Source organism: Zosterops lateralis (assembly GCF_965231275.1).
Source record: "Zosterops lateralis genome assembly, chromosome: 23".
NCBI lineage: Eukaryota > Metazoa > Chordata > Aves > Passeriformes > Zosteropidae > Zosterops > Zosterops lateralis.
In genome coordinates, this window is record NC_139783.1 from 2,716,750 (window position 1) to 2,729,576 (window position 12,827).

General features: G+C 53.8%; 1 protein-coding gene across 1 annotated transcript; it reads right to left on the bottom strand.

The window, feature by feature from the left end:
- Nucleotides 1-2,065: 2,065 nt before the first annotated feature.
- On the bottom strand, nucleotides 2,066-2,998 carry LOC310918474 (olfactory receptor 14J1-like; the record flags this gene model as incomplete). Its single annotated transcript, XM_083877331.1, has 1 exon — nucleotides 2,066-2,998. One exon carries the CDS (start codon nucleotides 2,996-2,998, stop codon nucleotides 2,066-2,068), a length of 933 nt encoding a protein of 310 aa, XP_083733457.1.
- Between the last annotated feature and the right edge of the window lie 9,829 nt (nucleotides 2,999-12,827).

Consider the following 12,827-nt stretch of genomic DNA (forward strand, 5'->3'; position numbering starts at 1 on the left):
ATGGAATAGAATAAACTTTTTTTCTTTCATGTTTGTTTTTTGTTTGTTTGTTTGTTTGTTTGTTTTGTTAGAAAACCCAAGACACCCTTCATGGCTGACAGAAATTCGACTTTGTCCCCAGGCCCTGCCCACCATGTCCCTCATCCAAGCCCTGGCACTCCTATGGATCAGGAACAGTGTGGCCAGCAGGAGCAGGGCAGAGATTCTTCCCCTGTGCTGGGCACTGCTTGAGGCAGCACCTCGAGTGCTGTGTCCAGTTCTGGGCCCCCCAATTTAGGAACAACATGGAGGGGCTGGAGCGTGTCCAGAGAAGGGAACAAGGCTGGGGAGGGCTCTGGAACACAAGTCCTGGGAGGAGCAGCTGAGGGAGCTGGGCTTGTTTCTCCTGGACAAGAGGAGGCTCAGGGGAGACAAGGCAGTGTCAGGGCACAGCTTGGACTTGATGATGTCCAAGGTCATTTGCAGCCTTGCTGATTGTGTGATTCTCTGAAAGCAGCCTAGCAGCAGTGTCAGGATGAGGCCTGGGCCTCCTCTTCAGAAGGTGCAGCAGCCCAGGTCCCTCAGCTTCTCCTGAGAGCCCCAAAGCCCATCCTGTCAGTCCTGCAGAGCCTCTGCAGCTCCTCCTCATGGCCCACAACAGGAGCCCCACAGCCAGACACAGCAGCCCAGATGTGCCCCCCTGGCCTGGGGTGCCTCTGGCAAGGGAGCAGCCCCAGGCACTGCAGGAGCCTGCAGACAATTCCTGAAGCCCTTGGAGGATGATCCTGCTCCCCAAGGGACGTTCCCATGGTGCCAACTCAGGAACTGCAATGGGGAGTGGGGCCAGAGAGGAAAGGGCAACCAGGGATGGGCTGTTTGCAGGGGAGGGAACAGGGGTGGGCAAGAGGAAGAAATTTGTAGCAGGAAGAGGAAAGAAAGCCAAGGTGAAGCAAAGGAAATACTCAGAGCAGTTTGGGGGTGGCTGCCAGGCAGCCCTGGCTCTGAGCAACAACGTCTGCAGTGGCACAGGAAACTCAGAGCTGATGGGAACAAACTCTCTGTGTGACTTGAGAGGCCACGCCAAAGCTGAGTGGTTTCCCTGCTGTGGCCCAGCCCTTCCTGGCCCCAGGGGCTGATGGCATTTGTGCTCCCTCAGGTTCATCTCCCCACACCAACAGCATGGGGGTGCTGAGGCCTGCTCTGGGCAGTGCAAACAGGGGCTCCTGAGGCAGTGCTGCCGTGTCTGTGCCTGCAAGGATGCGGCCCCTGTGTGAGCTGGGGGAGAGGCCAGGGCTGCCCAGGGGGGATGTTGTTGGCAGGGGCATGAGGACGCTCTGGGACGCTGCCCTGGGGTGTCCAGCGCAGTGGGGATGGATCAGCCCCTGCTCTGCTGCTCCTTCCCGTCTCCCCCAGGGCCCTTGCAGAGCCCCAGCCCTGCTGTTTGCCCCCAGCCTGCCCAGGGCCAGCCTGGGGCTGCTCCCAGGGCTTTTCTGTGCTGAGCATTGGCCTGGGCGTCTTCTGGAGAGAGCCTGGGCAAGGAGCCTGGAGCCCCCAGGCCCTGCCCTGAGGCGTCAGCGCTGCCCCAGCAGTGCCCATGGCCTGTCCCTGCTGCAGCCCCGGCACTGCCACCCCCAGCCCTGTGCCCGGCCCCGAGAGCCCTCAGGCCCTACAGCAACACCAGGGCCAGGAGGGCAGCGGGGCAGGGCCACGGCAGCAGCACTGGCAGCACCAAGGGCTGCTGCTCCTGGGCACAGCTGCTGTGCCAGCCCTGATCTGCCCCCAGCTCTGCACACAGACATTGCTGCTGCAGCTGCAGAGAAGGCAACAAAAGGGGATCTCTGCAGAAAACTTGGCTGGGATATCCTTGAGTTCTTTTAAAGACACCAAGAGAGCAGTCCCTCATTGACACAGTCTGTGGCTGCAAGGAAGATGGAGAGAATCAAAATTAGAACAGATACAAACAACGACATTTCTTTGTTGATAAGATTAAAAATACCAAATGCTGGAAGAAAACCCACAACCAAACAAACAAGAAATATCAAAGATTAATTTTATTACAAGTGATTTTCAGAAATTGGCCAGCAGTTTAATGTTTCTGAAAACATCCAGTCATCAGTCTCCACACTGCAGCCTTGAGCTCCTGGTTCCTCAGGCTGTAGATGAGGGGGTTCAGGGCTGGAGGCACCACCGAGTACAGAACTGACAGGGCCAGATCCAGGGCTGGGGAGGAGATGGAGGGGGGCTTCAGGTGAGCAAACACGATAGTGCTGAGGAACAGGGAGACCACGGCCAGGTGAGGGAGGCAGGTGGAAAAGGCTTTGTGCCGTCCCTGCTCAGAGGAGATCCTCAGCACAGCCCTGAAGATTTGCACATAGGAGTAAACAATGAACACAAAACAACCAAATAATAAACAGGCACTAACAGCAATGAGCGCAAGTTCCCTGAGATAAGATTTGGAGCAGGAGAGCTTGAGGATCGGGGGGATTTCACAGAAGAACTGGCCCAGGGCATTGCCATGGCACAGGGGCAGGGAAAATGTATTGGCTGTGTGCAGGAGAGCATTGAGAAAGGCACTGGCCCAGGCAGCTGCTGCCATGTGGGCACAAGCTCTGCTGCCCAGGAGGGTCCCGTAGTGCAGGGGTTTGCAGATGGACACGTAGCGGTCGTAGCACATGATGGTCAGGAGGGAAAACTCTGCTGACATGAAGAACAGAAAGAAAAAGAGCTGAGCAGCACATCCTGTGTAGGAGATGTCCCTGGTGTCCCAGAGGGAATTGTGCATGGCTTTGGGGACAGTGGTGCAGATGGAGCCCAGGTCACTGAGGGCCAGGTGGAGCAGGAAGAAGAACATGGGGCTGTGCAGGTGGTGGCCGCAGGCTGCGGCGCTGATGACGAGGCCGTTGGCCAGGAGGGCAGCCAGGGAGATGCCCAGGAAGAGGCAGAAGTGTAGGAGCTGCAGCTGCCTCGTGTCTGCCAATGCCAGCAGGAGGAAGTGGCTGATGGAGCTGCTGTTGGACATTTGTGGTGTCTTGGCATGGGGATCTGTAAAAAGAGTAATCATGGAATAGTTCAGTTAAGACAAGACTTTCAATATCCCAGCACAATTTCCCCCCACTGCCTGCCCAGGGCTCTGCTGCCTGGAGCTGTCCCAGCCTGCAGCTGCTTCCCTGTGCCCAGGGCTGGGCCCTGCCAGTGCTGCCAGAGCCCAGCCCAGCCCTGGGGGCTCAGCTCTGCCCTGCAGAGCCCTCCCAGCTCAGGCACTGCCCAGGGGCAGCTCTGGCTCTGCAGGCTCTGATGGCAACATCAGAGCAACCCTGAGGAGGCTGGGAAATCAACACTGGTGCTGCCTGCAAGAGACACTCTGTGATTCCTGTCACTGCCTGGTTTAGTAAGATCTGAGAGAAAAATGTGTTATTTTTCTCAACCTGGACAGAGAGATTAATATCTATGTGCAATTTCCCATGCAGGCAACACAGAGATGTAGATTAACATGCAAGAGTTCCCCATTTTTGCAGCCCCTGCCTCGCTTTGCTCCCTGTATAATCTACTTGGAAATGTTCTGCAGTTAAATGTCATGGTGGGAGCAGTCCTGAACAATTCAGCATCTTCACCACACAAGAAGAACACTTCCACAACTCACCAGCTATGTCTCCTTCCACCCAGATCTTGTCCCCCAGTGCTGGGAGCAGCTCCCAGGGCTGGCTGAGAGCTGTCCCTGGCAGGCAGCAGAGTCCCTGCTCCAGCACAGCGCCCTGGGCTGCAGGGCCCTGCTCTGCAGGACAGCCCTGGGCACCCCTGGCTGCTCTACACAGGAGAGAAGCAGAGAATGTACTCACAGAGTCTGTAGGCATTGGGATGTTCCAGCTTTAGGAGAGGACTGCAGGAGCTGCAGCTGCATTGTCCTGCAGCCAGAGGTTCCTGTGCCAAGGGCTGGGAGTGATTCTCCCCCAGGCACTTGTCAGCCCCTTCCCAGCCCTGAGTGATTGAAGCTCTCTGTGCCTGTGTGCTGTGCCCGGGGTGGCTGCAGGCAGTGCCCCAGCCCTGCTGGGCTGGGAGAAGAGCTGCTCATCAAGAGAAATGTGGTTTTAAGCTCTTCTTGGTTGCCAGGAGCTGCCTCTGTGCCAGGAGCCCGGCCCATCTCAGCAGCAGAGACACAGCAGAAGGACTTTAATGACCCTCTTGGGGCTTCTGCTGAGGCCCTGAACATCAGTCCCTGAGAGGGAGATGAAGAAACCTCTCCAGATCTACAGGTCAGAATCCAACTCCAAAGTTTCTGGAACTTTTAATGGGTCCCACTGAGGGACATGAGAGAGAAAGTGTCCCCAGGCCGCAGGCAGAGCAGAGAACTGCAGGCAGTGGTGACATGGGGGGACAAAGAGAAGCCAAGTCCTGGTGCCCTGGGGCACAGCTGCCTCTGTGCCACCAAGGGCTGTGAGCAGACACCTTGTCCTGAGGCCCTGGGGCCTCCTGGCACAGCCCCAGCAAGGCTGGGCACTGTCAGCCCCTTGTCCTGCCCTCAGCATCCCCCTCCCATCCCAGTGGCCTCAAGGATCTGCTGGAAGGAGTCCCTGGGGAGCCTTGGTCAGGAATGGCCCTGGGGGGCTCCTTAATGCTCCCAGGGACTGCAGGTTCTTCAAAGGACTTTGGGTTTTGCTTTTGCCTTGGAGTCTCTGAGAGGTTTGTGCAATCCAATTATCTGCTGTAATTAGTCCCTTGAGAGGCTTTGTCAGTAACAACACTCAGTGGGGCTCATTAATGCATCCAGGTACTTCAGTTATTTTAAGGTACTTGGTATTTCCATTTTAAAGCTGAGTCTATGAGAGGTTTGTGCAATCATGGCCTCCAATTAGCTACTTGAACAAGTCCCTTGGGATTCTTAGTCAATAAGAACACTCAGTGGGGCTCATTAGTACTTCAGGGTACTCAAAGTTTATTAAGGAACTACTTTTTGACATTGAGTCTGAGGCCTGTCTGCAATAATTGGCCTCAAAATATCTGCTTTAACGAGTCCCTTGAGATTCTTAGCCAGGAACAACACTCCCTGGGGCTCACTAATGTTTCAAGGTACTCAGGGTAATTTAGGTACTTCTTTTTGCCACTGAGTCTTAGACAGGTTTGTGTAATCATGGCCACAATTATCTGCTTTAATGAGTCCCTTAGGAGCTTTCAATTGAACTTCAGTGGAGCTATTTATTGCTTTGAGATACTCCAGGCATTAAAGGTACTTTGGATTTTCCTTCCAACACTGAATCTCTGAGAGGATTTTGTGCAATTCTGGCCTCCAAGTCTCTCCTTTAAGGACTCCATAAGAAGCCTGTGTTGGGGATGGACCTCAGTGGGACCCATTAATGCTTCCAGACACTTTGGGTTTTTCCTCTGACTTTGCCTTCTGGAAAGGTTTGTGCAATCTCCTCTCAGGCCTGAGGTTCCAGGGTACAGCACCAAATGCACCACGGGTCAGATCAGGGTAAGGCAAGTCCTGACAAGGCTGTGCTTTGATTTCCCCCAGGTCTGGTGCAGTTAATTGATGCTTACCTTCCTGTGGGATGAAACTTGGAATTGCCACCATAATTGTTGTATTGTCAGTTTATTAATGTTTGGGATTTGCTTGCATTTTCATCACAAGTGACTTGTGGGAAGAGCAAATATTCATTAAAGCATTTTATGTAGGGTTAAGTTTGATTCTCCCCCTCATGACTCAGCAAGAGTTTTCCCTATAAAGAAATGAAGCTTTTGCCTGAAGCTCCCCACTCTGCCCATGATGGAAAGCCCTGGGAGTGTCTGAGACATCCCGGCTCTTTGGCAGCCTGGGCACTCCTGGGGTGTCACCGTGGAGCCCCCGTGAGTGCCTGTGACAGATGGGTGCCTTTGCAGCCCAAGGTGCCCTGGGATGTGCCCATGGCATGGCTGGGACTGCCTCTGCCCACAGGGCTCTTGAGCATCCCAGCTCAGGCCTGGGGCCAGAGTCCCTTGCCATGGCAACCATTTGCAGTCCCATGGCCAGGGCCAGGGGATGCCAGAAGGGATCCCAGAATGGGCTGAGTTGGGAGGGAGCCATCAGGATCCTGGAGTGCAACTGCTGGCCCTGCACAGGACAGCCCAACAATCCCAGCCTGGGCCTGGCAGCGCTGTCCAAAGGCTGCTGGAGCTCAGAGAGCCCTGGAGCTGTGACCCTTCCCTGGGAGCCTGTTCAGTGGCCCAGCAGCCTCTGGGGAAAAACCTTTTCCTGAGATCCAACCCAAAGCTGCCCCGAGTCAGCTCCAGCCGTTCCCTGCAGTCCTGTCCCTGGGCCCCAGAGGGAAGAGGTTCCCACAGCCCCCAGCCAGGGACCCGCTGCCAAGGCTGTTGCCAGGGCAGCCAGGGCTGGCACCAGCTGTGATGCTCGGTTTCCCCGGGCCGGGCTTGAGGAATGGGATTCCCCAATTTCCTGCTCCCGCTAAAACCGTGCCGCCCCTCGCTGCCCTCCAGCCCCCCACTGAGAGTACAAAAGGCAAAGACCCCAGGCTAGGATAAGAAGAATTTATTGGCAATAGCAACAATATAAGCAACAACTTGGAACAGAAACTATAGTTATAAGAGAAGGGATAAGACAAACTACATACAGGGAAAACTACAAGATCAGCTGGCTCTTCCTGGCCACATATTTCCTCCTTACCAGAAAGGACACCCTTGTCCTCAGGAGAGAGAGAGTCCCTTTCCTGCCCCTGGCAATGACCTGAGATGGGATCAAATACAATGACAAGGCCATGGCCAGACCCTCATGTTCTTCAATCTCACCTCACATCATTGCCAGGGGCAGGGAAAGGGACAGGTGTCCTCCCAGCGTGAATCACAGGGAATGTGGGTCACCAGGGCTCTGCCTAATGTGAATCATCTTTACACGGATGAGGCTGGAGACTCACTCCTCCTCTTCCCACAGTTGGGGCACTCACAGGGCTTCCCTCAGTGGTGCGTCCGTTGGTGTCTTGTCAAGTGAGAGCTCGTGGTGAAGCTCTTCCCACACTGAGGACACTCGTGGGGCCTCTCCCCAGTGTGGCTCCTTTGGTGGATGATCAGTTTGGACCACTGGTTGAAGCCCTTCCCACATTCCCCACACTTGTATGGCCTTTCCTCAGCGTGGGTGTTCTGGTGGCAGGTTAAGTCGGAGCACCGGCTGAAGCTCTTCCCGCATTTCTCACACTCGTAGGGCCGTTCCCTGGTGTGGATCCTCTGGTGGCGGATCAGGTGGAAGTTTCTGCTGAAGCTCATCCCACATTCCCCACACTTGTGTGGCCTCTCCCCAGTGTGGATGCGCCGGTGGGTGACGAGGGTGGAGTTTCGCTTGAAGCCCTGACTGCAGTCGGGGCAGCGGAATGGCCTCTCATCAGTGTGAATGCGCTGGTGTGAGAGGAGATGGGAGCTGGTCTGAAACCTCTTCTCACACTCAGGACACTCATAGGGCCTCTCCCCAGTGTGGATCCTCTGGTGGCTGATCAGTTGGGACCTCCAGTTGAAGCTCTTCCCACACTCCAAGCACTTGTGGGGCTTCTCCCCATCATGAAGCTGCTCATGGACCAGCTCAGAGCCCCGGCTGAAGCTCTGCCCACCTTCCCAGCTCAGGGTGGGTCTTTCCTTCTCAGAGCACCCTGGGATGATTTTAGAGCGTCTTCTCCTGCGGGATCTTCGGGGCTTTTCTTCCCCATTGGATTCTTGCACTGTGGAGCTGCTCAAAATGGCCTCATCCATGAGGTTCTGTTGTGGGGCTTTGTCCTCCCTGGTCTCCATCCTCAGCTCCTTGTCTGGGGGAGCAAGGTCAAGACAGGATGGGATTTGCCTCCGTGCCAGAGGGAAGGGGAAGGAGATCCCCTCAGTCCACCCCTGTCAGGACGGCTTTGGCAGTGGGGTTGTCCTGCAGCCGGGGGCCGTGCTGGGCTGGGAGATGAAGCAGGAGAGAGGGGGAAAAGGGCACTGACTTCCTCACTTTCCTGGCTGTCCCGGGGCAATTTCCTCTTTCTTGCAACCTTCTCAATCCAGTCAAGGTTTGTAGATGAGAAATCCTGGTTGGGGAAAAACTGAGGGATAAGCAAGTTGAGTTTGAAGGTCCCTCTGCCCAAGTCCATCTCTAGAAGTCACTGCCCATCTGGTGCCCATATAAAACCTCTGAAACATCAACATTCAGCCCTGAAAATGCCTCCCAGGAGTTCCCTGTCTCTGCTCTCTCCCCTTTGGTGTTCAGGGGTTCCCCCTGTCCCAGCTGCTGGGGGTCACACTTGTATTGGGGGTCCCCGTCTACTCAGTCCCTGCCCTCCCTAGGCTGCTGGGAGTCCCAGGAATATGAGAAGATCTCCCCTTTTCCACTTCCCCACATTGGGATGCTGGGGGGTGTTGGTGTCCTGTGGAGTCCCTTCAGCCACTCAATGTAATACCCAGGGTCTGGCCTTGGCAAGACAAACCCCAGCTACCCTTCCTGCCTGAGGGGATAGTTCCAGTGAGCTCTGTACACAATGGTTTGGTCGGTTCTCCCCCCTCAACGACCTTGGCCTTGTGGTTCCTTCCCCCTCAGTGTGTCTCCACTGGCTTCAGGTCAATGCCCTTACCTGCCCTTTGCCCGCCCCCAGACCCTCTACTTGAGGGGAGACAGGAGTGGGGTTCCCTCTCACGCCCTCGATCTCTTCACCTTCTTCTCCCACCTCGCCTCGGGGTGGGGAAATAAAATGGACTCTCATGCTCAACAAAAGAGACTTGTCTCGTCTGTTTCCCTCCTGGCAGCTGTAACCTCCCTGGACACAATGATCACTGTTGCCACACGATGCAACTGGGACTCAGGGTCCCTTCTCCCATTATTCTCTGCTTTGGGGTGCAGGGGGTCCAAGGAGTCCCCCCTGCCCCTCTCCAGGCTGTTGAGGGTCCCGCCAATCGCGGCGCTCCCCCCTCTCTGGGCTCCCCACTTTGGGCTCCTGGGGGACACAGGGCTCTGCTCCTCCAGGCTGCCTCTGCCAGCAGCTGCCACTGGGACCCCCCAATGTCCCCACAAGGGGCATTTTCCACTCAGATTTGGAGTTCTCCATTCTCCAAACATCCTCTCCCAAAAACCCAACCCAGGGACCTCCCAGGATATCTGGGCCCAGCTCCCCCTCCCTGGTCACCTGTGGGATGGGGGGTGATGATCCCATGGGTGGGGGGCTGTGAATTCAGGGAATGCTCGACCTCGTGGTTCCTTCTCTGTTAAGGGTAGAAGGTTCTTAGCTCAGGAACTGGCTGACCTCATTGAGAGGGCTTTAAACTAGGTTTGAAGGGGGAAGGGGATGCAGCTGGGCTGCCTGGAAGCAGACCCAAGGGTGCTAAGCCTGAGTTAGGGCTGAAATCAGTAGCCCAGCTGAAGGGCATGTACACCAATGCACGTAGCATGGGTAACAAACACAAAGAGCTGGAGGTCATGGGGCAACAGCAAAGCTGTGATGTAGTCACCAGCACAGAAACGTGGTGGGATGACTCACACAGCTGGAGCACTGCACTCCATGGCTACAGGCCCTTCAGAAGAGACAGGAAAGGGAGAAGAGGTGCAGGGGTGGCCCTTTATATTAAGAAGGCATATGATGCAATAGGTATTAAAACAAATGAAGATTCAGTTGAATGCCTATGGGTGAGAATTAAGGGGAAAGCCAACAAGGCTGACATCCTACTGGGAGTCTGTTATCATCCACCCAACCAGGAGGAAGAGCTGGACAACTTATTATCAGCAGTTGGAGAATGTTTCAGGATCACCAGCCCTTGTTCTTGTAGGTAACTTCAACCTGCCAGACATCTGCTGGGAACTTAATACAGCAGAAATGAGGCAGTCCAGGAAATTTTTAGAGTGCATGGATGATAACTTTTTGTCACAGCTGGTAGGTGAGCCCACCAGGGGAGAGACTATGTTGGATCTGTTGTTCACAAATAAAGATGTGCTGGTGGGAGATGTGGTGGTTGGAGGACGACTGGGGCAGAGTGATCATGAAATTATAGAGTTCTTGGTATTTGGTGCAATCGGGACGTACATCATTAAGACTCTTTCATTGGACTTGCAGAGGGCAGACTTTGGCCTATATAGGAGACTTATTCAGAGAGTTCCTTGGGAAGCAGCCCTTAAAAACTAAGGAGTTCAGGAAAGCTGGGTGTTCTTCAAAACAGAGATTTTGAGGGCACAGGAACAGACTGTCCCTGTGTGCTGAAAGATGAATCAACGAGGCAAATGCCCAGCCTGGATGGGCAATGAGGTTTTGAAGGAACTCAAGAATAAAAAGAGGATGTATCATCTTTGGAAGGAGGGCCAGGTCCTTCGATAAGTATTTAAGGGGACTGCTAGAGCATGTAGGAAAATATTAGGGAGGCCAAAAGTCGGTCTGAACTCAAAATGGCGACTTCTGCAAAGGAAAATAAAAAATGTTTCCACAAATATATTAATGGAAAAAGGAAAGGTAAGGCCAACCTTTGCTCTCTATTGGATAAGGGAAGGAACTTAGTAACTGCAGACGGGGGAAAGTGACTAATGCCTTCTTTGCCTCAGTCTTCAGTGGGAAGATGGCTTGTCCTCAGGACAACTGTCCTCCTGGGCTGGTAGGTGGTGTCAGGGAGCAGAATGGTGCCCCTGTTATCCAGGAGGAGGCAGTCAGAGAACTGCTGAGCCACTTAGATGTTCATCAATCCCTAGGCCCAGATGGGATCCACCCCAGGGTGAGGAGGGAGCTGGCAGATGAGCTTGTGAAGCCACTCTCCATCATTTACCAACAGTCCTGGCTCACTGCTGAGGTTCCAGGTGACTGGAAGCTGCCAATGTGAAAGCCATTCACAAGAAGGGTGGGAAGGAGGATCCCAGTAATTATAGCCCAGTCAGCCTGACCTCAGTACCTGGTAAAGGTAATGGAGCAGTTTATATTGAGTGTCATCACACAGCACCTACAGGATGGCCAGGGTGTCAGAGCCAGCCAGCACGGGTTTAAGAGGGGTGGGTCCTGTTTGACCAACCTGGTCTCCTTTGATGACCGGGTGACCTGCCTGGTGGATGCAGGAAGGGCTGTGGATGTCTGTTTGGACTTCAGCAAGGCCTTTGGCACTGTCTCCCACAGCACACTCCTGGATAAGCTTGCAGCCCGGGGCTTGGACAGGAGCACTCTTTGCTGGGTTAGGAACTGGCTGCATGGCCAGGCCCAGAGAGTGGTGGGGAATGGTGCTGCATCCAGCTGGGGACAGTCACCAGGGGTGTTCCTCAGGGGTCTGTGCTGGGGCCAGCTCTGTTCAGTATTTGTACTGACGACATGGATGAGGGTATCCAGTCTTTCATTAGTAAATTTGCAGATGACACTAAGCTGGGAACATTTGTTGATCTGTTGGCAGGTGGGAGGGCTCTGCAGAGAGACCTGGAATGATTGGATGGGTGGGCAGAGTGCAACAAGATGGAGTTTAATGAGTCCAAGTGCCAAGTCCTGCACTTTGGCCACAATAAGCCCTGCAGTGCTCTGGGCTGGGGATGGTGTGGCTGGACAGTGCCCAGGCAGAAAGGGACCTGGGGGTTCTGGTCAGCAGCGGCTGAACATGAGCCTGCAGTGTGCCCAGGTGGCCAAGAGGGCCAATGGCCCCTGGCCTGGATCAGGAATGGTGTGGCCAGCAGGAGCAGGGAGCTCATTCTTCCCCTGGACTCAGCTGTGGTGAGGCCACACTTTGAGTGCTGTGTCCAGTTCTGGCCCCTCAGTTTAGGAAGGACCTTGAGACGCTTGAGGTGTCCAGAGGAGGCAACGAGGCTGGTGAGGGGCTTGGAAAACAAGCCAGAGGAAGAAGGACTGAGGGAGCTGGGGGTGTTTAGCCTGGAGAAAAGGAGACTCAGAGGTGACCTTATCACTCTCTACAACTTCCTGAAGGGGGGTTGCAGACAGCTGAGGCTTGGTCTCTTTGTCCAGGCAGCAACTGACAGAAGGACAGGACACAGTCTTCAGCTGTGACAAGGGAAATATAGGTTGGATAGTAGGAAGAAGTTTTTCACAGAAAGAGTGATTAAATACTGGAATAGTCTGCCTGGGGAGGTGGTGGAGTCACCATCCCTGGATGTGTTTAAGAAGAGACTGGATGTGGCACTCGATGCCATGATCCAGTTGAGGTGTCAGGGCTGGGTTGGACTCGATGATCTTGAAGGTCTCTTCCAACCTACACATTTTGTGATTCTGTGATGGGACCCTGACTGGGGTTACTGGGAGCCACCAGAGCCACACAGGAAACCAGCTGTGCACACACTGGGAGGAACTGGGAAAAACTGGGAATGACAGGATGCATACTGGTGACAACTGGGAGGTTCTGGCAGGGACTGGGATAAAACTGGGGGCAAGTGAACCATGCTGAGGGAACTGGGAGTGCCTGGCAATAACTAAAAGAAGACTACAAAACCTCCTTCCCCCAAAAAAACCCCCCCAAAACAAAACAAAAAACCAAACAAAAACAAAACAAAAAAAAAATCCACCGCAAACCAAAAAAAAAAAAAAAAAAAAAAAAAACCTCCAAAAAGAACAATCACAAACAAACAAACAAACAAACAAACAAAAAACCCCAACAACAAACCAAACAACCACAGGGAACCAAAAATCCCAAAAAACCAAACTAAAACCACCAAAAAACCAAACCAAAACACTTTAGACTGACACAAGTACTGCTATACAGCATTTACTTCTACTATATCTTAACCTCATTCCTCAAAATCATTCCTTTCTTTTCCAAGAAATACCTGTGGGAACAGAAATCTCTCCTTCTCTGTAGGACATTCTGTATTAAGGATCAGTTAATGGGATTAAAGATTTACTGGCTTCTTTTTCTCTCAAACATAGCAAAGTAGAGAGAAATATGAA